Here is a 26,146-nt window from a genome sequence, read left to right on the forward strand (position 1 = left end):
ACTCTCTGTCTCTCAAATAAATAAATCTTAAAAATAAAATAAAAAAGCAACAGAAAAAGGTCAATGAAACTAAGCTGGTTTTTGAAAAGATACACAAAATTTACAAATCTTTAGACACACCAAGAAAAAAGTGGTACCACAGAAATACAAAGGATAACAGAGTACTATGAAAATTATAGTCCAACAAATTGAACAACCCGGAAGAAATGGATAAATTCCTTGAAACCTACAACCTACAAAATTTAATCCTGAAGAAACAGAAAATCTAAACAGACCAATTTACTAGTAAGGAGACTGAAGCAGTAATCAAAAACCTCCCAACAAACAAAAGTCCAGGATCAGAGAGCTTCACTGGTGAATTCTACCAAATAATCCCAATCATTTTAAAACTCTTCCAAAAAAACAGAAGAGGAAGAATACTTCCAAATTCATTTTATGATGCCAGCATTACCCTTATAGCAAACCAAACGAATATACTACAAGAAAAGAAAATTACAGGCCAATATACTTGATGAACATAGATGCAAAAATCCTCAATAAAATATAGGCAAACAAAATTCAAGAACACTAAAAGTACCATACACTATGGTCAAGTGGGATTTATTCCAGGGATGCAAAGATGGTACAACATCCACAAATCAATCAATGTAACACAGCACATTAACAAAATGAATGATGAAAATCATACAACCGTCTCAACAGATGACAAGAAAGCATTTGACAAATTCAACATCCATTTATGATAAAAACTCTCAACAAAGTGGGTATAGAGGAAATGTACCTCAACATAATAAAAACCATATATGAACCCACAGCTAACATGGTACTGAAAAAGCTGAAAGCTTTTCCTCTAACATCAGGAACAAGACGTGGATGCCCACTCTCCCCACCTTTACTGAATACAGTATTAGAAATCCTAGGGGCGCCTGGGTGGCTCAGTTGGTTAAGCGACTGCCTTCGGCTCAGGTCATGATCCTGGAGTCCGGGATCGAGTCCCGCATCGGGCTCCCTGCTCAGCGGGGGGTCTGCTTCTCCCTCTGGCCCTCCCCCATCTCATGCTCTCTCTCTCGCTCTCATTCTATCAAATAAATAAATAAATAAAATCTTTAAAAAAATAAAAATAAAAAAAAATAAAAAAAGAAATCCTAGCCAGAAAAATCAAGCAAGATAGAAAAATAAAAGGCACCCAAATCAGAAAGGAAGAAGTAAAACTGTAACTATTTGCAGATGACATGATATTATAGAAAATCCTAAAGACACCATCAAAAAAACTGTTAAAACTAAAAAACTCTGAAGTTGCAGGATACAAAATCAATATAGAAAAATCTGTTGCATTTCTATACACTAAGAACAAAGTAGTAGAAAGAAAAATTAAGAAAACAACTGTATTTACAACTGCATCACAAAGAATACCTAGGAATGAATTTAATGTACACTACGTGCACCCCAATGTTTATAGCAGCAATGTCCACAATAGCCCAAGCTATGGAAAGAGCCAAGATGTCCATCAACAGATGAATGGATAAAGAAGATGTGGTACATATACACAATGGAATATTATGCAGCCATCAAAAAACCCCTGAAATCTTGCCATTTGCAATGACGTGGATAGAACTAGAGGGTATTATGCTAAGTGAAGTAAGTCAATCAGAGAAAGACATGTATCATATGACCTCACTGATACGAGGAATTTTTAATCTCAGGAAATGAACTGAGGGTTGCTGGAATGGTGGGGGGTGGGAGGGATGGGGTAGCTAGGTGATGGACACTGGGGAGGGTATGTGCTATGATGAGCACTGTGAATTGTGTAAGACTGATGAATCACAGATCTGTACCTCTGAAACAAATAATACATTATATGTTAAGAAAAAAAAAAGATGATGGTAGGAAGGGAAAAATGAAGAGGGGGAAATCGGAGGGTGAGATGAACCATGAGAGACTATGGACTCTGAGAAACAAACTGAGGGTTTTAGAGGGGAGAGGGGTGCGCAGATGGGTTAGCCTGGTGATGGGTATTAAAGAGGGCACGTATTGAATGGAGCACTGGGTGTTATACGCAAACAATGAATCATGGAACCCTACATCAAAAACTAATGGTGTAATGTATGGTGATTAATGTAACAATAAAATAAAATTTAAAAAAATTTAATGTACACTAAAAACTATAAAACATTGAAAAAAGCAATTGAAGATGACACAAATAAATGGAAAGATATTCTGTGCTCATGGAATGGAAAAATTAGTATTGTTTAAATGTCCATACTACCCAAAGCAATCTATATATTTAATGAAATCCTGATCAAAATTTCAATGGTATTTTTCACAGCAACAGAACAATCCTAAAATTTGTATGTAACCACAAAAGAGCCTGAATATCCAAAGCAATCTTGAAAAATAAAAACAAAGCTGGTGGAATCATACTCTCTGATTTCCAATAATGTTACAAAGCTATAGTAATCAAAACAGTATGGTATTGGCATAAAAACAGACACATAGATCAATGGAACAAAACAGAGAAATAAACCCACACATATATGGTCAATTAATTAAAAAAAAAAAAAAGAGCCAAGAATATACAATGGGGAAAGAACAGTCTCTTCAATAAATGGTGTTGGGAAAATTGGACAACCATATGCAAAAGAATGAAGCTGGACCACTCTGATACAGGGAAGATGGAGTAGGATTCTAAACTCACCTTGTCCCACAGATACACCATCCGCATTCATGTAACTAAGCCAGAAAATGACCCAAGGACTGGCAGAAGGGCTCTCCAGAGTTAACCATAGAAAGGAGGCTACATCAAAAGGGGTGGGAAGGGTAGAGATGGTCAGAAACCAAACCAACCTTTGTGACTAATCACAAGTGGGAGGGACACCAGGAGTACACAGGGAGAACACACCTACACCAGGCCCCCCAGCCCAGGACCTGCACTGGGAAGACAAATCCCCATAACATCTGGCTTTGAGAACCAGAGGGGCTTAACACCAGGAACTTTAAAAATCAGGGGGCCGGATCTGGGAGAGCCGGAAGGCAAGGGTGATAGGAAACAGTCCCTGTCCTTAAAGAGAGAGCATAACAAACAACCCCTCAGAGATAGAGCATAGAAGCAGTGGTTTGAAAAGCGCCTAGGGTACGCGGGAGGATTTATTTACTAATCTCAAAACAAGCACTGGAGGGGCAGAGATCTTCAGGAGACTTCTCCAAGAATAAAAGAGCTGGTGGGCACCACTTCTCTCCCCTCACCTCAGTCTAGATACAGATAGCTGTGGGAACCAACATAAAATCTCAGCCACCTAGCATGTAACACCACAGCCTGCCCCCCCATTCTCCTGTGGACTGCCCCCTCCAACTGCCCCACCCAGCAGGAGTCCGTGCAAAGCGACACCACAAGCTTCTCCTGGTGCAAGCAGCTCCAACAGCCACTCCAAAGTGACTCTTGCCCTGAGGAGAGGGGAAGATAAGCACACACACCAGTCCCACTGCAGCCCCAGCAGCGGGTAGGGTGCAGACAGCTGATCTGACTGCTGGCCCTGCCTACCAACAAAAACCTCACAGGGGGCAGCACAAAGAGTCTGGTAGTAGTTCAAGGTCACTGCAACCCCAATAGACTGAGGACAGACATCTGGTCTGACTGCAGGCCCCGCCCACCAGTGAAAGCCTCTCTGGGGACAACATGGGGAGAGCACCCTGCAGGTCAGTGCAACCAGTTCTGGCAAATGGGCAGAAGGCAGGCATCCGGTCTGACCCAACGCAAGCCCAAGGCAGCCCCGGACTAGCCCCTTAACAGCACTGGGACCAAACTGCCTACAACAGGCAAAGAGGGCCACTGCAGACCAGCGGACCCAAGGCAGACATGGCTCAACCACAACAGCAGGGCACACGCAACACAAGTCTCAATCCTCTGTCCCCATGTGTGGGCTTCTTTGTAACCTCCCCGGTCGAATTTATCGCCCAGTTGGCTCCCATCGTCTCTGTGAGACTGCCTAAATATACGTGGGCTCCGAGGGAAGCTGAACTTTAACATTCACCAAGGACAAAACGACTCCACAAAACCTCAAAGCATGGGCCCTATTCCTGCCCTGAGCACACAGTCCACATCTGCTTGCTTGCTTGCTTGCTTGCTTTCAGATTTTATTTTATTTTTTGACAGAGAGAGAGGCAGCAAGAGAGGGAACACAAGCAGGGGGAGTGGGAGAGGGAGAAGCAGGCTTCCCATGGAGCAGGGAGCCCGATGCGGGGCTCGATCCCAGGACCCTGAGATCATGACCCGAGCCGAAGGCAGACGCTTAATGACTGAGCCATCCAGGTGCCCCCACATCTGCTTTATTTAAAAAATCACGGGAGCGCCTGGGTGGCTCAGTGGGTTAATAAGCATCTACCTTCGGCTAGGGTCATGATCCCAGGGTCCTGGGATAGAGCCCCACATCCGGCTCCCTGCTCAACAGAGAGCCTGCTTCTCCCTCTCCCTCTGCTGCTCCCCCTGCCTGTTCTCTCTCTCAAATAAATAAATAAATAAATAAAATCTTTGGAAAAAATCACCAATAAAGCATTCCAAACATAAAGATAAAAAACATTTCTGGTTCCCATAATATGAAAGTCATACAGCCTTGCACATACTAAAAACATAAGATAAAGTCTATTAACTTTCTAGAATGCCCTTTGTTAATAATCTAATTTTTATGTAAAAAAAACACATAACCCTGCACCAAATGTTCCCTTCCCCCAAGCACTCTTTTCTTTGTGAAGATTGTGTATCCAGAGCATCTGTCCTAACTTGGGCTCAACTAAAACTTTTTTCCTTTTAAAAATTTTTAACAGGGTTTGTTCATTTTGCGTCAACACTTCTTGGCATAGTCTGCAGGACATCAGAGCAACTCACCTGAGATCTCCTGGGGGTCCTCTGGAGCTTGGTGCTCAGTGCCAGCATGGGCCCTTTGTGCCCCTCCGACTTCTCAGCACCTCACAGGTGTTATCGGGTGAGTTCAGATATCCGGACCTCCTCAATTTGAGTTGATGGTCCTGACTTCTATTCCAGCTGTTGAGGGTTACCAGTAACGTTCTCTAGGTGGGAATAACCTAGAGGGGTTGGTGTTGATGGGTGATTTGTTTTAATTTGGCATTATACAAATTAATGTTTTAATATAAGGCTTGAGTAAACTTTCTGACTAGAAATATGAGAGACTAAATCTTTGGTAGCCTAAAACTAGCTAGGTTAAATGATAAATTGGTTCAAACTCATTGGATATCTAAGTCTTTTCCAAATAAAATAAAATAATAAAACACTAAATACTAAACACAGGTTTACCTACGTTTGTCTTATTAGAGGAAAACTAAAGATAAATTTGGGTTTATTAGTAAACATGTTTTATGCTTTATTAAAAGATTGTACTATGAAGAAACATTTTTAGAAATTATGAAATATATTCATAAACGTACCAATCTAAAGGATACAGGCATAACAGTTCACAATTGCTTACTACTTAGTTTCTACTACAAATCAAGGTTTCTAAGCATTAAAAATACTGATAAATGTAACTAAGACCACTGGAAATAAAAAGGAAAATATCTTGGTATGCAAGGAAAATTAGAGATGTGTTTTTGGTAAGATAGAGTATGAGGAATAAAAATACATTTTTGTTGAGGGAAAAGAAGGTCATTTAGTCCTGAAATGAGACTGGTTATTTAGAGAGAAAAAAACATAGGACAAAATCTGAATGGAAAAGAAAGTTGTAGGTTTGTGAAGGGAAATCTTTGGAAAAAAATTTTATGAGTGCTCAGGACTAAGATTGGGATGAATGAATCTTAAAGGTACACTAATATAAGATTGAAATTTGGTTTTTCCCTCTCTTAAAAAAGCAAAGTTTTCTTCGATTGTGGGTCTGCTCTTAATAAATTATAAACCAACTTTTTTCCCCTTTATCTGCCCAGAAAAAACAAGGTTTCTATATTTGTTTTTATCAGGTCCTTGATTACTTAGGAAAACTAAATCTTCTCAGCTGTAAAGGAGCTAATAACCCTATGAATTTGCCTTCTGAATCTTTTATTGCCACCTTGGTTGAATAATCAAATATTAAGTTCTATAAAAATCTATGATCCTATTTAGGCATGTGCTTTAGAACTTTCTGAGGTTTTTAACAAACTTCCCCAAAACTCAAATTCTAAATGTAGTCTTTTTAACTAATTAGGCTTATTTGGTATGTTGTTACATGGGAAGTGTGGGCAAACAAACGATGATAAATCTTAGGCTATACTGTGTGAGTAAACATTGTAACTATTCCAGAAAATATATAAAATTCCTAAAATTTTAATATGTTCTGGTATAATGTCATCACTTAAAATTCTAATTATTAAAATGTTGTGTACCACAAAAATAATCAAATTTTCTTGTCAACTCATTATAATGAACTTTCATCAGATCAGATCCCTATAATGTGAATATTATTACACATTATGGTATCACTGTGTTCCCTTAACCTAGTCTCATTTTTTATTATTTTTTCTTTTTCTGTTCTGTTTGGTTGCTTTCCATTACTCTTTCTTCCAGCTCACTGATCTGTTCTTCTGTTTTCTCTAATCTTTTATTCCCTGTACTGTATTTTTAATTTCAGTTATTAAGTTCTTTATCTCTGATTTTTTAAATAGGTTAAGGGAACTCAGTGACACCATCATGTATAATAATATTCACATTATAGGGATTCCAGATGGAGAAGAGAAGATAAAAGGGGGCAGAAAATTTATTTGAAGAAATAATAGCTGAAAACTTCCCTAAGGTGGGGAAGGAAACAAATCCATATCCAGGAGGCACAGAGAGCCTACAATAAAATCAGTCTGAGGAGACTCACACCAAGGCACATAACAATTAAAATGGCAACACACAGTGATAAAGAGAGAATTTTTAAAAACATCAAGAGAAAAGAGTTACATACAAGGCTCCATAAGGCTATCAGCTGATTTTTCAGCAGAAACTTTGCAGGCCAGAAAAGAGTGCTAATTTGTGCTAAAAGGAAAAAACCTGAAACCAAGAATACTCTGCCCAGCAAGACTATCATTCAGAATAGAAGAAGGGATAAAGAGTTTCTCAAACAAAACTTAAAGGAATTAATCATCACTAAACAAGCCTTACAAGTAATGTTAGCGGACCTGCTGGGTGGCTTAGTTGGTTGGGCAGCCAACTCTTGATTTTGGCTTGGGTCATGATCTCAGGATCATGGGGTCAAACCCTGTATTGGGCTCCACCCTCAGTGTGTGGAGTCTGCTTGTCCCTCTTCCTCCCTCCCCCCACTAGCGTGTACATGCTCTCTAAAATAAATAAATAAAATCTTAGAAAGAAAAATGTTAGAGGGAATTCTATGAGTGGAAAGGAAAGGCCACAATCAGGAATAAGAAAATTAGTAAAGGACATAATTCACAGGTACATACAAACATAATAAAAGTAGATTAATCCCTTATAAAATCAGTATAAAGATTAAAGCACAAAAACAGTAAAATCAATAATACCTATAAAAATTAGTCAAGGGATCCACAAAATAAAAGGATGTAAAGTATGATGAAACCATATACATAAAATGTGTGTTTGTGTGTGGGGGGAATAAAAATTTAGTGCTTTTATTTTTTTTTTTAAAGATTTTATTCACTCATTTGACAGAGACACAGCAAGAGAAGGAACATAAGCAGGGAGGGTAGGAAAGGGAGAAGCAGGCTTCCCGCTAAGAAGGCAGCCCAACGGGGGCTCAATCCCAGGATCCTGGGATCATGACCCGAGCCGAATGCAGACGCTTAACGAATGAGCCACCCAGGTGCCCCAATCTAGTGCTTTTAAAATGGATTCAAAATTAAGCGACCATCAACCTAATACAGACTGCTACATGCATAGTATATTACATATAAACCAAATTAGAACAGATAAATTACTAGCAATAAAATTAAGCCAATAATCCAAAAACTCCCAATAAATAAAAGTCCAGGACCAGATGGCTTCACAGGTGAATTCTACCAAACAGTTAAGAGTAGAGTTAACAACTATTTTTCTCAAACTATTCCAAAATATAGAAGAGGAAGGAAAGCTTTGAAATTCAATCTAAGAGGACAGCATTGCCCTGTTAACAAAATCAGATAAACACACTTAAAAAAAGGAGAACACATGACAGTCTCTGACCAACATAGATGCAAAGTTCCTCAATAAGATGTTAGCAAACTGATTCCAGCAATATATTAAAAAAAATAAAATAAAATAAAAACACCACGATCAAGTGGGATTTATTCCTGGGATACAATGGTAGTTCAAATCAATCAATGTGATACATCACATCAACAGGAGAAAGGATAAAAACCATATGATCATTTCAATAGATGCACAAAAAGCATTTGACAAAGTACAACATCCATTCATGATAAAAACCCTCAACAAAGTAGGTTTATTTTTTTGTTGTTTAAAGATTTTATTTATGGGGCACCTGGGTGGCTCAGTCATTAAGCGTCTGCCTTCGGCTCAGATCATGATCCCAGAGTCCTGGGATCAAGCCCTGCATCAGGCTCCTGCTTGGCGGGAGGTCTGCTTCTCCCTCTCCCACTCCCCCTGCTTGTGTTCCCTCTCTCGCTGTGTCTCTCTCTGTCAAATAAATAAATAAAATCTTAAAAAATAAAAAAAGATTTTATTTATTTATTGGAGAGAGTGAGACAGAGATAGCAACAGAGATAATGAGAGAGAGCACGAGCTGGGGCGGGGGGGGGCGCAGAGAGGGGCAGAGGGAGAAGCAGAATCCCCACTGAGCAGGGAGCTGGATGTGGGGCTCAATCCCAGGACCCTGGGATCATGACCTGAGCCAAAGGCAGACACTTAACCAACTGAGCTACCCAGAAGCCCCAACAAAGTAGGTTTAGAGGAAACATACCTCAACATAATAAAGACCATATGTGAAAAATCTACAGGTAACATCATACTTAATGGTGAAAAACTGAGAGCTCTTCCCCTAAGATCAGGAACAAGACAAGGTTTCCACTCTCACCACTTTTATTCAACATAGTATTAGAAGTCCTAGCCACAGAAATCAGATTAGAAAAAGGAATATAAGGAATCCAAATTGGTAAGGAAGAAGTAAAACTTTCACTATTTTCAGATGACATGTTACTGTATATAGAAAGCCCTAAAGACTCCACCAAAAAACTACTTGAACTGATAAACAGTAAAGCTGCAAGATACAAAATTGATATACAGAAATTGTTATGGAACCTGGACTGGATCGCCCGATGGAAGAACCAAGCGGCACCCGGAAATCTTGGAGGATAGGAGGTTTATTTAACGCCGGTGGGCTCAGAGGAGAGTGGTCTCCAAAGGTCTGAGCCCCAAGCACAAACACAGGGGGCAATTTATACATATCTACTTCTGCATACTTGGCATTTTTGGTGCGTGCATGAACCGGGGTAGGGAGAAGAACCTGGATTGGTCCACGCAGGAAGCAAAGAGAAGAACCTGGAAGAGCCCTGGGGCAAGGACTGGGACTCTCGCGCTGGCTCGGTTGGCCATCTTAGGACACAGATTTTCCTTATCAAAATTGGTTCCATCTCTATACACTAATAATGAAGTAGCAGAAAGAGAAATTAAGAAAATAATCAACTGCATCAAAAGTAAAAAAAACCCAAAAACCTAGGAACAAACTTAAGAAGATGAAACACCTGTACACCAAAAATTACTACCCAAGGCACCCTACAGATTTAATGCAATCAGACTACCAACATCATCTGCACAGAATTAGAACAAATAATCCTAAAATTTGTATGGAACTACAAAAGACTCCAAACAGCCAAAGCAATCTTGAAAAAGAAGAACAAAACTGATGGTATCACAATCTCAGATTTCAAGTTTACTACAAAGCTGCAGTTATCAAAACAGTATGTACTGGCACAAAAATAGACACACTGATCCATGGAACAGAATAGAGAACCTAGAAATAAACCCATACTTATGTGGTCAATTAATCTACGACAAAGGAGGCAAGAATATACAATGGGAAAAAGACAGTCTCTTCAACAGATGGTGATGGGAAAACTGGACAGCTACATGCAAAAGAATAAAACTGGACTACTTTCTTACGCCATACACAAAAACTCAAAATGGATTAAAGACCTAAATGTGAGATCTGAAACCATAAAATTCCTAGAAGAAAACAGGAAATAAGCTCTTTGACGTCAGCTGTAGAAACATTTTTCTAGATATGTCACCTTTGGCAAGGGAAACAAAAGCAAAATAAACTGTTGGGACTACACCAAAATAAAATCTTGAAATTTACAACATAATGGATGAGCCTTGAGGGCATTAGGCTAAGGGAAATAAATCGAGAAAGACAAATATTGTATGATTTCACTTATATGTGGAGTCTAAAAGCAAACAAACAACAATAAAACAAAACAAAACAAAAAACCCTGGACCTCATGGATACTGAGAATACACTGGTGGTTGCCATAGAAGGGGGAGGTAGGGAGTGAAAAGGTAAACAACTTCCACCTATAAGTCATGGGGATGTAATATACACAAAATGTACATTTGTTCTATACTTATTGTATATTTGAAAACTGCTAAGAGTAAATCCTAAAAGTTCTTGTCATAAGAAAAAAAATTTGTAAGTATGTATAGTGATGGATGTTAACGAGACTTGTAATCATTTCACAATATATACAAATATCAAAATATTGTGTTGTAAACCTGAAACTGTTTTATGTAAATTATATCAATAAAAAATATTTTTAAAAAGGAATGAAGTGCTGGGACACGTGGGTGGCTCAGACGGTTAGGCATTTGACTCTTGGGTTTCAGCTCAGGTCGTGATCTCAGGGTTGTGGATTGAGCTCTGCATCGGGCTCTGCGCTCAGTGCAGAGTCTGCTTAAGATTCTCTCTCTTCCTCTCCCTCTGCCCCACCCCCTCTGTGAGCGTGTGTGCACATCCTCTCTTTCTCTCTCATAAATAAATAAATCTTAAAAAAAAAAAAAAGGAATGAAATGCTACTACAAGCTGCATGGTGGGAGAACCTGCAACACATTATGCTAAATAAAAGATGCCAGATTCAAGTTTACACATTTATGATTCCACTTCTATGAAATACCCAGAATAGTTAAATGTATAGAGACAGCTGATATGTGGTTTTCAGGGGCTAAGGGTAAAAAGGAATTGTTTTTTTTTTTTTTTTAAGATTTTATTTATTCATTTGACAGAGAGAGACACAGCGAGAGAGGGAACACAAGCAGGGGGAGTGGGAGAGGGAGAAGCAGGCTTCCCGCGGAGCAGGAAGCCTGATGCGGGGCTCCAACCCAGGACCCTGGGATCATGACCTGAGCCGAAGGCAGATGCTTAACGACTGAGCCACCCAGGCGCCCCGGTAAAAAGGAATTGTAATACAAGCCCTGACAGTTTTTTGCTGTTGTTTTTTACGATGCAAGTGCATGACTTGAGCTTTGATTGCCCCAGGCATCTACTTCAAGAGGGTATCTCTAATAAACACATGGCCAGCCACAACTAGAAAAAAAGCTAGGCTGCCTACCTTGACTTAAGCTCCTTTGTTTTAGAGATCTTGGTTGATTTTGATAAATGACCATTTGGGCCACTTGCCTTTTCTCTCTCCACACTTTAAATTCACACTCTTCTGGAAAGCTTGATTTTCTCTTTATACAAAACAATAACAATGCAAAAACCACCTTAGCCTTAAGATTATAGTGATTCTTTAGGATCAGTTCAAAGATCTTCCTTTACTCCTGCATATAAATATGAAGAAGTAATGATGCCTCCAACAGACATGGGTGGATAACTCACCACCTATTCCCAACCCCCTTCCTTCCTTGCCTACCCCCACTACAGACTGGAAATGTAAATACCTACTTTCCCAAACTCCCTTGTAGCTAGGGATGGTGACGTGACCTACTTCTAGTCAATGAGACAAAAGGAGAAGCATGATGGGAAGACTTACTTTACTGCCTTTCCCCTCATCTTACCTCATCTCACTTCTCCCTTTGAATATGAATGGGATGCCCAGAGCTCTGGCAGCCATGTTGTGATCATGAGGCAACAAGCCAACATGTTAAGACAGCAGAGAAAAAAATTAGGTTACTGATGTAGCTGAACTCCTGAATTCCTACCTCCAGACTACTTCCATGTAAGAAAAAATAAAGCCTTATTTGTTTAAACTATGTTAGGTTTTCTGGTATTTGTGGTTGAAAGCAATTCTAAATGATACAATGCATGAAAATGCAGCAAACCCAAGGAAAAGAAGAGGATTAAAGAGGAAAAATAATTTAAAACAATTAGACAAAACAAATAAACAAAAACCCTCAAATAAATTAGGACAAAAAAATTGCAAGGAAGGAAACAAATCTATCATTTTTGAAGGGGATATGGTGGTATTCTTGGAAAATCTAAGAGATTCAACTAAAAATAGTATGGTAATAATTCAACAAGATAGTGGAAACAAAATAAATACAAAGATAACTTGCAGTTTTACAAACAACAAACAAGACATAATTGCAATTAAAAAAACAAAATACTTAGGAATAAACTTTACAAGACCTATATGAACAATGTTAAAACACTAGCATATTTAGAAGAAGAGCTAAGCAAATGAAAGGCATGTCATGCTCTTGGCTAAAACCTAACATCACAGAGAGTCAATTCTCCCTAATTTATAAATGGCATATCATCCCCACAAAAATGACAACAGTTTTCATTAATAGGCTGATTGTAAAGTTCATATGGAGACATTACTAAGAGACAGAAAACTGAAAAAGACAACAATGAGGGAGACTACCCCTACCAGATAATAAATCATAATTTAAAAACTAATTTAAACAGTGTGATTCTAATGCATGATTATACCATCCATGGAACAGAACAGAAAACCCAGAAATAGACCCAAACACATGGAAACTCACTACACATAAAGGTGGTACCAAAGATCAGTAGGGGTAAAGACAGACTTTTTAATAAAGGGTGTTGGAACAATAAGAAAACAAACCAGATACCATACAATGTAGTAGAATAAACTCCAAATAAAAGATTTAAATGTAAAACAGAAACAAAAACAAGAAAAACAGTAACTCATAAAAGTTGGAAGAAAAACATGAGAAAATTCAAATATAGACTAAGAGTAGAGAAAGCCTTTAAAATTAAGATTAAAAATCCAAGGGTGCCTGGGTGGCTCAGATGGTTAAGCGTCTGCCTTCGGCTCGTGTTGTGATCCTGGGGTCCTAGGATCAAGTCCCACATCGGGCTCCCCATGCTCTGTGGGGAGGCTGTTTCTCCCTCTCCCTCTGCCTGCCATTCCCCATACTTGTGCTCTCTCTCTGCCAAATAAATAAATTAAAAAAAAGATTAAAAATCCAAAGCCTCAGGGCACCTGGGTGGCTCAGTCGGTTAAGTGTCTGCCTTCGGCTCAGGTCATGATCTCAGGGTCCTGGGATCAAGCCCTGCATCGGGCTCCCTGCTCAGCAGGGAGGAGTTTGCTTCTCCCTTTCCCTCTCCCTCTGCCCCTCCACCCCACTCATGCTCTCTTTCTCTTTCTCTCAAAATCTTAAAAAAAAAAAAAAAAATCCAAAGCCTCTAAGGAAAAAGGGTAATGACTTCAAGTGCATAAGGATGAAAGCATTCATTATAGAAGAAAAAAAATGCTATAAGCAAAGTCAAATGGCAAAATGGGAAAAAATATTTGCAACTCATATCACACAAAGGGCTAATCTCCCTAATACATAAAGACTTCCTTGGAACTGAAAGATGCTGACAATTCAACACAAAACAAAATGGGCAAAGTACATGAACAAAAAGAAAATCACAGAAAAAAGAAATACAAATGGCTCCTAATAAACACATGAAAAGATGTTTAAACTTACCTGTACTAGGGGTGCCTGGCTGGCTCAGTCAGTAGAGCATGTGACTCTTGATCTCAGGGTTGTGAGTTCAAGCCTCATATTGGGTATACAGCTTTAAAATTAAAAAAATTAAAAAATAAACTTACTTGTATTAAAGAAATACAAATCAAAGTGCTTTTGATAGACCATCCACACCTATCAACTTGACAAAAAAGGAAAGGTCTGGTAATGCACTGTTGAGACTATGGCAAAATAGGCTTTCTATTCTATTACTGGCAGGAATATAATTGATAAAACTCTAGGGAGGGCAATTTATCCATTAAAATTTCAAGGGCAGGGGCGCCTGGGTGGCTCAGTCAGTTCAGGGTCTGCTTTTGGCTCAGGTCATGATCCTAGTGTCCTGGGATGGAGCCCCGTATCAGGCTCCCTGCTCAGCAGGGAGTCTGCTTCTCCCTCTCCCTCTGCCCCTCTCCCCAGCCTCCCCACTTGTGCTCTCTGCTCTCTTTCATGCTCTCTCTCTCAAATACAGAAAATCTTTTTAAGAAAATTTCAAAAGCGGGGCGCCTGGGTGGCTCAGTTGGTTAAGCGACTGCCTTCAGCTCGGGTCATGATCCTGGAGTCCCAGGATCGAGTCCCGCATCGGGCTCCCTGCTCAGCAGGGAGTCTGCTTCTCCCTCTGACCCTCCTCCCTCTCATGCTCTCTGTCTCTCATTGTCTCTCTCGCAAAATGAATAAAATCTTAAAAAAAAAAAAAAAAAATTTAAAAAAAAAGAAAATTTCAAAAGCATGTACATTTCGACTTAGCAATCACATTTTTCAAATCTATCTGCAGTTCTATTTGCCCAAAGAAGAAAAAACATGTATTACAATGATTGTACTGCAGCACTATCTGTAATAGCAAAACATTGGAAATGAGCAAGAAATCCATCATAAGGGACAAGAATTTAATAAAGTACATCCTGATAACAGAACACAACAAAACTAAAATGGAAACTAAGGGAGAATAAGAAAAATCTCCATGATTCACTATGAAGCAAGAAGAGTCAAATGCAGAACTGTGTGTATAGCAGCTACCTTTTATGTAAAAAAAACAGAAGAAAGAGAATGAATTGACCTATAAATTTAATGAAATCCCAATCAAAATCCTATAAGATCTTTTGATAAAAATTGACAAGCTGATTCAATTTCAATTCAACTGGCAAGCTAAAATTCAAATGGAAATGCAAAGGACCTAAAATAACCAAAATGAGAAAGAAGAATAAAGTTGGAGGGGCTAACGCTACTTGATCTCAGGAATTACTATAAAGCTATTGTTACCAAAACAGCAGGGTTTTAGTCTTAAAGACAGCAAACAGATCAATGGAACAAAATTAATAGTCCAGAAATAAACCCACATATACATGGACAATCAATTTTTGACAAAGGTACAAAGGCAGTGAAGTGGAGAAAGGACAGACCTGTCAAGAAATGATGCTGGAACATTTGGATATTCATATGCAAAAAAAACCTAAACAAAAACTCCCACAAAACTTAGATCCATACCTCCTACAGGCAAAAGATGTGAACAGACACTTCAACAAAGATATACAGGAGTGATGTCATCAAGATGGCAACACTGTCTATTCCTGACTCTATTCCCCCTTACAAGGAGATCAACTAACTATTCATAAACAAGATACTACAGAGAGAATCCTAGAAGCCGAAGCACCCCCTGTAACATAGAGACCAAAGAAGACCTCATTAGAAGAGTAAAAGGAGAGTTACACACTGACCTCACGGCCTCTCCCCAAGGCTGGCACAGCAACATGCTGAGAGGTCTCCCCTGAGCCTATAGGTCCTCCGATGGGAAGAGAGAGCCCAGTGTGGACATCCAGCTGCCCCAGCATTGTGGGTTGCCTCCTGGGAGCCTCCATTTGGACTAATCCGACAGGGATCACAGAGTAATCTAGAGGGCTCAACTACTGGAGATCTGATTGCAACAGAGAATGGGGAATGGCATGCAACAACCAGCACTCAGATCTTGTTAGAGCAGATTCCTACCTGCAGCACCCAAGGAGCAATCCCAACCAGGAGTTTTGCTTATGCAGAGCCAAGCCCATAGCACAGTCTGACCAGAGAACTCAGCAGGGTACAGGTTTGCCTGATGGTAGGGTCCTCGAACAAAGAGCTTTGGAAGCCCTGTGAACTGGCTTGCTGTGCACAGGCAGACAAGTGAATCATAGCCTGGCACACGGCTGGCTGTCACTTCCAGTTTTTCCAGATCAGAAAGCCTGATCTGGTTCACCTATGAAGCTGCTTGGAACTAGCCTAGGCAGAAATCATAGCCCTGCCCATTGCTGAATAGAGCTTTCAGCCTGCCCAACCAGAAAACCTAACCACTGCACATGAGAACCCACACAGCCCATCCAACAGCCCTGTTTATAGCAGCTCTTGAACAGAGAGCACAGCCTATGGCTTTGCCCACCTGCAGAGCAAAAGCAGTGGCCCCATCTGGCCAGGGAATTCAGTACACATTCTTGCCTGATTCAGGTTCATAAACCTGCAGCCCATCCTGCTGCTCCACCGGGGCAGGGAAGCTAATTCATAGTGCCATATACTGCTGAGTATAGTACCCCATCCTGACTGTCTAGTAAGCCTGACCAGAGAACCCAGGCAAAGGCAGAGCCCATCCTACAGCCTCACTTGGGCAGGGAACAGCTGTCCTAACTGTTCTCAGCCAGCAGTATCCCCTTCACCCCAACCTCAAAGCTTGGGCAGTGGTCTTGAACAAAGACAGATCCTGATAGCAGGTCCCATCTGCCCAAAGATGTTACCAGCAGACATGTCCAGTAACCTACACTGAACTGACTGGTAAAGAACTGTCCCTACTAAAGTTAACCTATAAAGTAAAGAAGAGGAAACTGCTCACTCAAATGCATACATAACAACATAAGGAATCAAAGACAATGAAAAATCAGGTAAACATGACACCACCAAAGGAAACTAATAAAGCTCTGATAACTAATCCTAAAGAAATGGAGATCTATGAGCTGTTAAACAATTCAGAACAGTCCTCTTAAAAGTTCAGCAAACTACAAGAACACACAGAAAGAACACAATTAAACAGTATTAGGAAAACAATGCATGAAGTACTCTAAATAGAAAGCCTCAAAAAAACCCACAACATAAATCCTAGAGCTGAAAAATGCAATGACTGAAGAATTCAATAAAGAGCTTCAAAAGTAGACTCAACCTAAAGAAATGCAAAAGAAAGAACCACTGATTTAGAAAACAGGACATTTGAAATCAGAGGAGCAAAATGAAAAAAGTAAAGAAAGCCTACAGTACTTACAGAACACAATCAAAAGAAATAATATCTGCATTATGGAAATGTCAGGAGAAGAGAAAGAAAGGGATAAAAACATACTTAAAGCAATAATGGCTAAAAATTTCCCAAACTTCTGGAGAGAAATGGGACATCCAGATCCATGAGGTCCAAAGGACCCCAAATAAATTGAACATGAATAGGGCTATACCAAGGATACATTATGACTGTCAAAAGTCAAAAACAGAAAAATAATTCTGAAGGCAGCAGAAAAACAGGGAAGTTTCATACAAGAAAACCTCCATAAGACTATTGGTGGATTTCTCAAGAGAAACTTTTCAGGCTAGGAAAGAATGGGATGATATATTCAAAAATGTTGAAGTGGGGGGAAATCTGTCAACCAAGAATTTTATACCCAGCAAAGCTGTCCTTCTCCCAAACAAAAGACTCTCAAACAAAAGCTGAGGAAGTTCATCACCTTTGTACCTGTCTTACAAGAAATGAAAAAGGGAGTTGAGTAGGACACTAACAGAAATCATAAACATAAGAAGATAACATAAAACTTGCTAGTAATGGTAAATATATAGTCAAAGTTAAATTCTGTAATACGGTTAATGGTGGTGTGTCATTCACTTACAACTCTAGATTAAAAATTAAACATAGTAAAAATATCCTTAACTACAATAATGTTATTGGTTACATAATACGAAAAATATGTGAACCCTAGCCTCATAACTTAAATTGTGAGGGGGAGTAGAAATAAAAATGTAAAGTTTAGGAATGCTATTTAAATTCTTCTCAACTTGAGAAAGGGTGTTATAATTTTAAGATAATTTATTTAAGCTTCATGGTAACCACAAGGGAAGAACCTGTAGTAATTACACAAAAGAACATGATAATGAAGTCAAAGCGTACTGATACCAAAAGATATCAAACACACACAAAAATAATAGGATAAGAAACAAGGAACAATGGATCTATAAAATACCAGAAAACAATGAACAAAATGGCAATAGTTAGTGTTTACTTATCAATAATTACCTTAAATGTAAATGGATTAAATTCTCCAATTAGGGGCACCTGGTGGCTCAGCTGGTTAAGTGTCCAACGCTTGATCTCAGCTCAGGTCTTGATCTCAGGGTCATGAGTTTAAGCCTCACACTGGGCTCCAGTGTGTGCTGGGTGTGGAGCCTACTTGAAAAAAAAAAATCTAATTAGAAGACATAGATGGCTGAATCGATTTAAAAAACAAAAACAAAAACCAAGACCCAATGATATGTTGCCTGCAAGAGACTCACCTTAGCTTTAAAGATATACATAGACTGAAAGTACAGGGATAGATAACAGTATTTCAAGAAAATAGTAATGAAAAAACCACCCCCAAACAGGAGTAGCCATGCTTGTATCATACAAAATAAACTTCAAACTAAAAATAGTAAAAAGAGACAAAGAAGGTCATTATATAATGATAAAGTGGTCAATCCCTTGAGAAGCCATAACAATTGTAAATATTCATGCACCCTACATCAGAGCACCTAAATATACAAAGCAAAAACTAAGAGAGCTAAAAGGAGAAATAAACAGCAATACAATACAGTTGGGGACTTTAAGACCCCATTCTTAACAATGGATAGATTATCCAGACACAGAATCAATAAGGAAACAGACTGGCAAAGCACTATAGATCAAATGGACTTAACAGACATATACAGAACATTCTATCCAACAACAGTAGAATACACACTTTTCAAGTGCATGTAGAACATTTCTTAGGATAGACTGTATGTTATGCCACAAAGTAGAAGACTAAAGTCATACTAAGTATCTTCTCTGACCACTGTGGTATGGCATTAGAAATCAACAACAGGAAGAAAACTGAAAAGTCCACAAATATATGGAAATTAAACAACATTCTTCTCAACAACCAATGAATCAAAAGAGAAATAAAAAAAGTATCTTGAGACAAATGAAAATGGAAACAACATACTAAAACTTATGGGATGCAGCAAAAGCAGTTCTAAGAGGGAACGTCCTAATATTAAGTGCCTATAGTAATTATCAAAGATCTCAAATAAACAACACTAAGCCATAAAGAACTATAAAAAGAAGAACAAACTGAACCCAAAGTTAGCAGAAGGAAATAATAAAAATTATAGCAGAAATAAATTAGAGAACAGGAGAAAAATAGAAAAGATTAACAAAACAAAGAGTTGGTTCTTTGAGAAGAGGACCCAAATCAACAAAACTGTAAATGGAAAAAGAAACATTACAACCAATAACACAGAAATACAGAGGATCATTAGAACCTACTATGAACAACTATATGCCAAAAAACTGGACAACCTATTAGAAATGGAAAAATTCTTAGAAATATGCAATCTAGGGGTGCCTGGGAGGCTCAGTCGGTTAAGCATCTGCCTTCAGCTCAGGTCATGATCCCAGGGTCCTGGGATCGAGCCCCACATCGGGCTCCCTGCTCAGCGGCGTGCCTGCTTCTCCCTTGCCCTCTGTCTGCTGCTCCCCCTGCTTGTGCTCTCTCTCTCTACCAAATAAATAAATAAAATCTTAAAAAAAAAAAAAAAAAAGAAATATGCAACCTACTAAGCATGAAGCAAGGAGAAATAGAAACTCCAAACAGACTGATTACTACTAAGGAGATTGAATTAAAATTTTTATTTATTTGTCAGAGAAACAGAAAAAGCACAATTGCGGGGGGAGCAGCAGAGGGAGAAGCAGGCTCCCTGCTGAGCAGAGCTCAATGTAGGACTCGATCCCAGGACCCTGGGATCATGACCTGAGCTGAAGGCAGACACTTAACCAACTGAACCACCCAGGTATCCTAAGGAGATTGGGTTAGTAATCAAAAATCTCCCAGCAAAGAATAGCCCAGGACCAAATGGTTTCACTGATGAATTTTACCAAACATTTAAAGAATTAATGCCAATCCTTCTCAGACTCTTCCAAAAAACTGAAAGGGAAGGAACACTCCTAAATTTATTTCATAAGGCCAGCACTACCTTGATAGGAAAGTCAGGAAAGGACACCAGAAGAAAAAAGAAAACAAACAAACAAACAAACAAAAAACAACCACAGGCCAATATCCCTAATGAATACAGACACAAAAATTCTCAAAATACTAGCAAACCAAATTCAGCAGCACATTAAAAATATCATTCACCATGATGAAGTGAGATTTATCCCTGGATCAAGGATGGTGCAGCATATGCAAACCAATCATTGTGATACATCACATTAAAAAATGAAAGAAAAAAATCATATGACCATAATCATAGACACAGAAAAACATTTGACAAAATTCAACATCCATTAATGATAAAAGCTCTTAACAAATTAGGTATAGAAGGAATGAACCTCAACATAATAAAGGCCATATACAAAAGAGACCCACAGCTAACATACTCAATGGTGAAAGGTTGAAAGATTTGCCTTGTTCCAAGAACAGGAACAAGACAAGGGTGCCCACTCTTACCATTCCTGTTCAACAGGGTTCTGTGTTGAACCCTGTTCTGGGGTTGCTTTGAAATGAAGCAACCAGGCAAGAAAAAAGAAGTAAAAGGCATTCAGAATTGGAAAGGGAGAACTAAAATTGTCTCTCTCTGCAGATAACATGATTTTATATAGAGAAAATCCTAAAGATGCCACCAAAAAACTGTTAGATCTAATCAACAAATTCAGTAAAGTTGCAGGTTACAAAATAACACTTTTTAAAAGTAGCATTTCTATATACTAACAACAAATAACTCCAAAAACGAAATAAAGAAAACCACCCCATTTACAATAGTATCAAAAACAATAAATACTTAGGAATAAATTTAACCAAGGATGTAAAAGATCTCTACTCTGAAAACTACAAGGCATTGATGAAAGAAACTGAAGAAGAGACAAATAAATGGAAAGGTATCCTGTGCTCATGGGTTGGAGAAATTAATATTTTTTTAAATGTCTACACTACCAAAAGCTATCTGCAGATTCAATGAAATCCACATCAAGATTCCAATAGCATTTTTTACAGAAGTAGAAAAAACAATTCTAAAATTTATAGGGAACCACAAAAGACCCCAAATAGCCAAAGTGACCCTAAGAAAGGACAAAGCAGGAGGCATCACACTTCCTAATTTCAAGCTATACTATAATGCTAATCAAAAATAGTATGATACCAGCATAAAAACAGACACATAGACCAATAGAACAGAACTGAGAGCCCACAAGTAAATCCCAACATATGCAGCCAACTAAAATTTGACTAGGGAGCCAAGAATACTCAATGGAAAAGATGGTCTCTTCATTAAATTGTGCTGTGAAAACTGGATATCCATGTATAAAACAATGACACTAGACCTCTATCTTACACCACTCAGAAATTAACCCCAAATGGATGAAAGACCTTAATGTAAGATATGAAACCATAACAATCCTAGAAAAAAACATAGGAAAAAACTCCTTGACATGGGTCTTGGCAATAATTTTTTGGATATGACACCTAAAACATAAGCAATAAACTAAAAAATAAACAAGGGGGACTACATCAAACTAAAAAGCTTCTGAAGAGCAAAAACAAGTAAACAAAATCAACAAAATAAAAAGACAACTTGCAGAATCAAAATGCAAATCACAGATGTATCTGGATAAGGGGTCAATACCCAAAATATACAGGGAACTCATAAACTCAATATTAAAAAATAATAATATAATTTAAAAATGGGCAAAGGACTGGAGTAGACATTTGTCCAATGAAGACATACAAGTGGCCAACAGGTACATTAAAAGATGCTCAACATCCCTAATCAGGGAAACGCATTTTAAAACCACAATGAGGTACCCCTCTTGCCTGTTAGAATGACTGCCATCAAAAAGACAAGAGATAACAAATGCTGGTGTATACGTGAAGAAAAGGGAAACTGTGCACTCGTGGGGTTGGTAAATGATGGCAGGATTGTAAAATGATGCAGCCACCGTGGAAAACAACATAGAGGATCCTCAAAAAATTAAAAGTAGAACTACTGTATGATCCCACAATCCCACTTCTGAATATATATCAGAAGGAAACAAAAGCACGACATCGAAGAGATATCTGTACCCACATGTTCATAAGAGCATTATTTATAATAGCCAAGACATAGAAATAATCTAAGTGTCCACTGATGGATGAATGGATAAAGCAGTTGTGGTGTAGTGTGCGTATACATATACACAAAGGAATATTATTTATCCATAAAAAATGTGGAAATCCTGCCATTTGGATAGACCTCGAGGGCATCATGCTAAGTTAAATAAGTCAGAGAAAGATAAAACTGTATGATCTCATTTATATGTGGAATCTAATAACAAACAAAAAACCCAAAGTCATAGAAAAAGAAACCAGATTTGTGGTTACCGCAGGTGGGTACAGGGCGGGAGGGGAGATGAATGAAGGATGTGTAAAGATACAACTTCCAGTTACAAGTAAGTACAAGGAATGTCATGTACAACATGAAGACTGTAGTTTACAATGCTGTATGATATACATGAAAGTGTTTAGAGAGGAAATCCTAAGAGTACTCATCATGAAGAAAAGAATTTTCTTTTACTTTGTATCTATATAAAATGATGGATGTTAATTAAACTTACGTGGTAAGCGTTTCACGATATACATAAGTGAAATCATTAACTTAGTGCTGTATATCAATTATATAATTCAATAAAACTATAAAAAATGAAGATATACATATGGCAAAATAACACATGAAGAGATGCTCAACATTATTAGTCATTAGGGAAACGTATGAGGAGGAATACAAAGGAGCATGAGAAAGCTGTTTGGGGTGAGGAATATGCTATCTTGACTGTGGTGATGGTTTGACAGGCATATCAATATGCTAAAACATACCAAACTGCACACTTTAAATATGTGCAGTTTGTTATATATCATTTGTATTTCAAAAGAAGCTGTTTTAAAGAAAGAAAGAAGTTGGGATGAGCACTGGGTGTCATATGTAAGTGATGAATCACTAAATTCTACTCCTGATGTTAACACTATATGTTAACCAACTTGAATTTAAGTGAGGGAAAAAAAAAAAGGAAATAAGTGACTTTAAAAATGGAATTATCTTTTCATTCATAAAGTTTATAAAGTTTTGAACAGTATTAATATCTTACCTATTCCAAAAATGAAATTAAAAAATCAAAATTCTTTTTAAGCCAAAGAACAGTAGTTGGAGTTCATATTTTTCCTGCTTACGCTACATATCCTCTCAAAATGAGAATCTCCCTAGCCTACACATTTCCCACTAGACCAGAAACCCTGAGCTCTTTACTCTGCCCTCCTGGATGACTGAGAATCCCAAGAGATGGTTACCCACTGAGAGGTGTGTTTTGTTAGGCCATTTATATGCAAATGTTGTCTTAGCCCTCAGAAGAGTCTGGGTAACATCTTAAGGTCATGGAAAATAAGCAGAAGTTCCAATAAAACTGAAAAAATGTGCCAGATTCAGAGACCAATATATATATTATATATAATAAATAATTTTAAACTAAATATGGTTTGTATGTTAAAAAAAAAAAAACACCACCACCAAAGACCAGTGTAGATTTGCCTCTATGCTGCCGAATCAATTATCAGCTAAGATGACCTCAGTAAGTAAGATGCTTAGGAAGAAATAACCCTCAGTTGTTCAATCATCAGGAATTTGGCCTCAAAACTTGAATAAAATTAGAATGCATTTATTGACAATAAATATAAGAGGAAAGAGATCTAACATGGAAAGAAATCCAAACCCCCTGACCAAGCTTTGTGGTTAAAAGCCCAGGGTGCTCCTGCCAAATTCAGGATATGTCACTCACTCTGGATAACTTGTTTATGATCTCCAGTTGGGAGTGATTATCAATGCTCCTTTGGCCCCTGATGCTATTAAACAACAGCAACCATTCTGGAAATGTGGTCACAGCCCTGGAATGCCTCCCTGTTTCTTTTTCACTTGAGAATGAAAGATACCGGACTTGGCCTGTGAAGCCAACATGGGAGAGTCCTTTACTCCAGCATTTCTCATCAGGAATCAATTCTCCCAGGTGCTGAGAATCAACCTTATAAAATAGAGGTCTGATACCAGAGGGGGCCCTTGGGCTCAACAACAGAAACTGACAAGAAGCCAAATGGGAGTTCCAGGCAAGGCTTTACTGGGGCTTCTGCCCCAGCACAAGGGAGACAGCAACACAAAGGGAAGAGCCCTGAGGTTTTTCAGGCTGGCTCCCTGAAGAGAGGTCAGGGAGAGCTTTTAAAGAGACTGAGGCAGGAAAAGGGTGACATATGAACACGGAGAGGTGGGGAATTTTCAGCTCTCAGCACTTAAAGGTCTTGCTTCTTAGGCAGGACATGTCTAATAAGCATGTTAAATCTCTACCCCTGGGCGGGATTTTTATTATAATGAGGGAGAAAGTCAGCCCTGGGGTCCATCTAGGTGCAGACTGGTGTGGCCTGGTCTTTGTAGTCAGCATCTTCCTTTCAGTAAGCATCTTCCCACTGCACTCCTGCAAGATAAACTACTCAAGAGGCATAGAGTTTTCGTCTTTTTTTTTTCCTTATGGAGGTGGTCAAGGAACGCTGGATTTTGTGGTCAGGGTTGAGGGGACCCCAGTCCAGTCCCTCCTTTGTCTCATCTTCAGAACCTGCTTCCTGATGAGTGGGGGCTCCTGTTCCTTCCCCACCCTGGAGGGGTCTCGCTGACTGTTCTAATGATTTATAAGAACAGGGATCCTCCTGTAATGGTGTAGGTTGGAATCCTAGCACCACCATGATCTTGACTTGGAATTACTGAAGCCTGGAAGACACAAACTTCCAGAAGCTTAAAAACCCAGGGCCCCAACAGTAACAGCAATAAAATGGCCACTAAGGGTCCAATGAAAGGCAAGAACCAAGCACCATTTGGTAGGTACCCTCTACTGGAGTCCCAGGTGGTTTGGGCAATGGGGTTGTTAAAATTTTGTAGCCTGTTGGAGGACGATGTCAGCCTTTGGTTCCACCTCTCCAGAAACATTACTGAAGCAACAAGATGTATTGCAATAGCACCTATTCCTCCTTGTTCAGCTAGTAAATAATCCAAGGCTAACCGGTGATCTAAGACCAACCGCAGAAGCCAGAGAATCTAATGATTTTTGTATGACTTTAAAATCCTGTCCTGTTTCAGCCACTACCATGGACACAGTATCTGACTGCACTGTTGTAAATTAATTACCCAGCCAGTCACATCAAGGAACCAACCAAGGTAACTATCCTGGCTATCAGCAGACACACTGCTCATCTGGACCTTCATGGTGATAGCTGAGTGCTCTGGGGGTTATTGGAGAATACTTTAATATCCTCGGGGTGGGGAGGGGGGTGCAATATATTCCACAGTCCGATCACCTCTAGTATGGTTAGTAACAAGGGACTGAACCACTATCCCCTTCCCATCTACCCTTTCCAGGAACATTACTCCCTTAGCTAGACATAAGAGTCCTGGGTAGGGTGGGTGTTAGGGGGCTGCCACAAGGAGTACTTGTATTTGTCTCTCTGGTTTTCAGTGTTGGCAGTCCAGGACACCTGTGACCCTGTGTAACAACAGGCCAGGTAACTACGCCACCATGGCCATATCTTCCAGATCTCATGGCGTGTCTGAACTGCAGTTGGTCATAGTGCACATAAGGGGGAACAGGGATCCGGCATGGGGTTAACTACACCTTTTGGTGGGCAGGTTCCTCTTGTCTGGTTACAGATGGGGGTCCTGCAAGGAGCATAAGAGGTGTTACGTGTGGGTAACACTGGTTTACCAGGCAGGGCTGATGGATTAAAACGTTTTGTGGTGGTCAGGTTAACGGGTGCTGGGGGGATGCGGAGGACTGGGTTCATATGAGACGTACTGGCTCTGGAAATGGGGTGTTTGGGGACCAAGAACCATTCTGTGGGGTACCCCTATCAGACTCTGCCTGTTATTATAGACCTTGAAGGCCTCCTCCACCAAGTT

At 39.1% G+C, this 26,146-nt stretch overlaps 1 protein-coding gene and 1 long non-coding RNA gene across 2 annotated transcripts in view; one reads left to right on the forward strand and one right to left on the reverse strand.

Moving 5' to 3' along the window:
* Nucleotides 1-4,939, forward strand: part of ATP8B1 (ATPase phospholipid transporting 8B1) — a 133,599-nt gene extending 128,660 nt beyond the window's left edge. The window contains exon 28 of the mRNA XM_034995986.1: nucleotides 4,819-4,939. Coding sequence (XP_034851877.1) covers nucleotides 4,819-4,854 — 36 coding nt within the window. The 3' untranslated portion in view covers nucleotides 4,855-4,939. The remainder of the gene's footprint in view (nucleotides 1-4,818) is intronic.
* The window catches only part of LOC118004577, a 25,519-nt gene extending 7,598 nt beyond the window's left edge, over nucleotides 1-17,921 (reverse strand). The window contains exons 1-3 of the long non-coding RNA XR_004677624.1: nucleotides 17,566-17,921; nucleotides 13,868-13,958; nucleotides 4,880-5,076 (exon numbers count right to left, since the gene is read on the reverse strand). This is a non-coding gene — a long non-coding RNA (uncharacterized LOC118004577). The remainder of the gene's footprint in view (nucleotides 1-4,879; nucleotides 5,077-13,867; nucleotides 13,959-17,565) is intronic.
* Nucleotides 17,922-26,146: the final 8,225 nt, after the last annotated feature.

Source organism: Mirounga leonina, unplaced genomic scaffold (genome assembly GCF_011800145.1).
Source record: "Mirounga leonina isolate KUSES-001 unplaced genomic scaffold, KU_Mleo_1.0 Mir_93, whole genome shotgun sequence".
NCBI classification, from domain to species: domain Eukaryota; kingdom Metazoa; phylum Chordata; class Mammalia; order Carnivora; family Phocidae; genus Mirounga; species Mirounga leonina.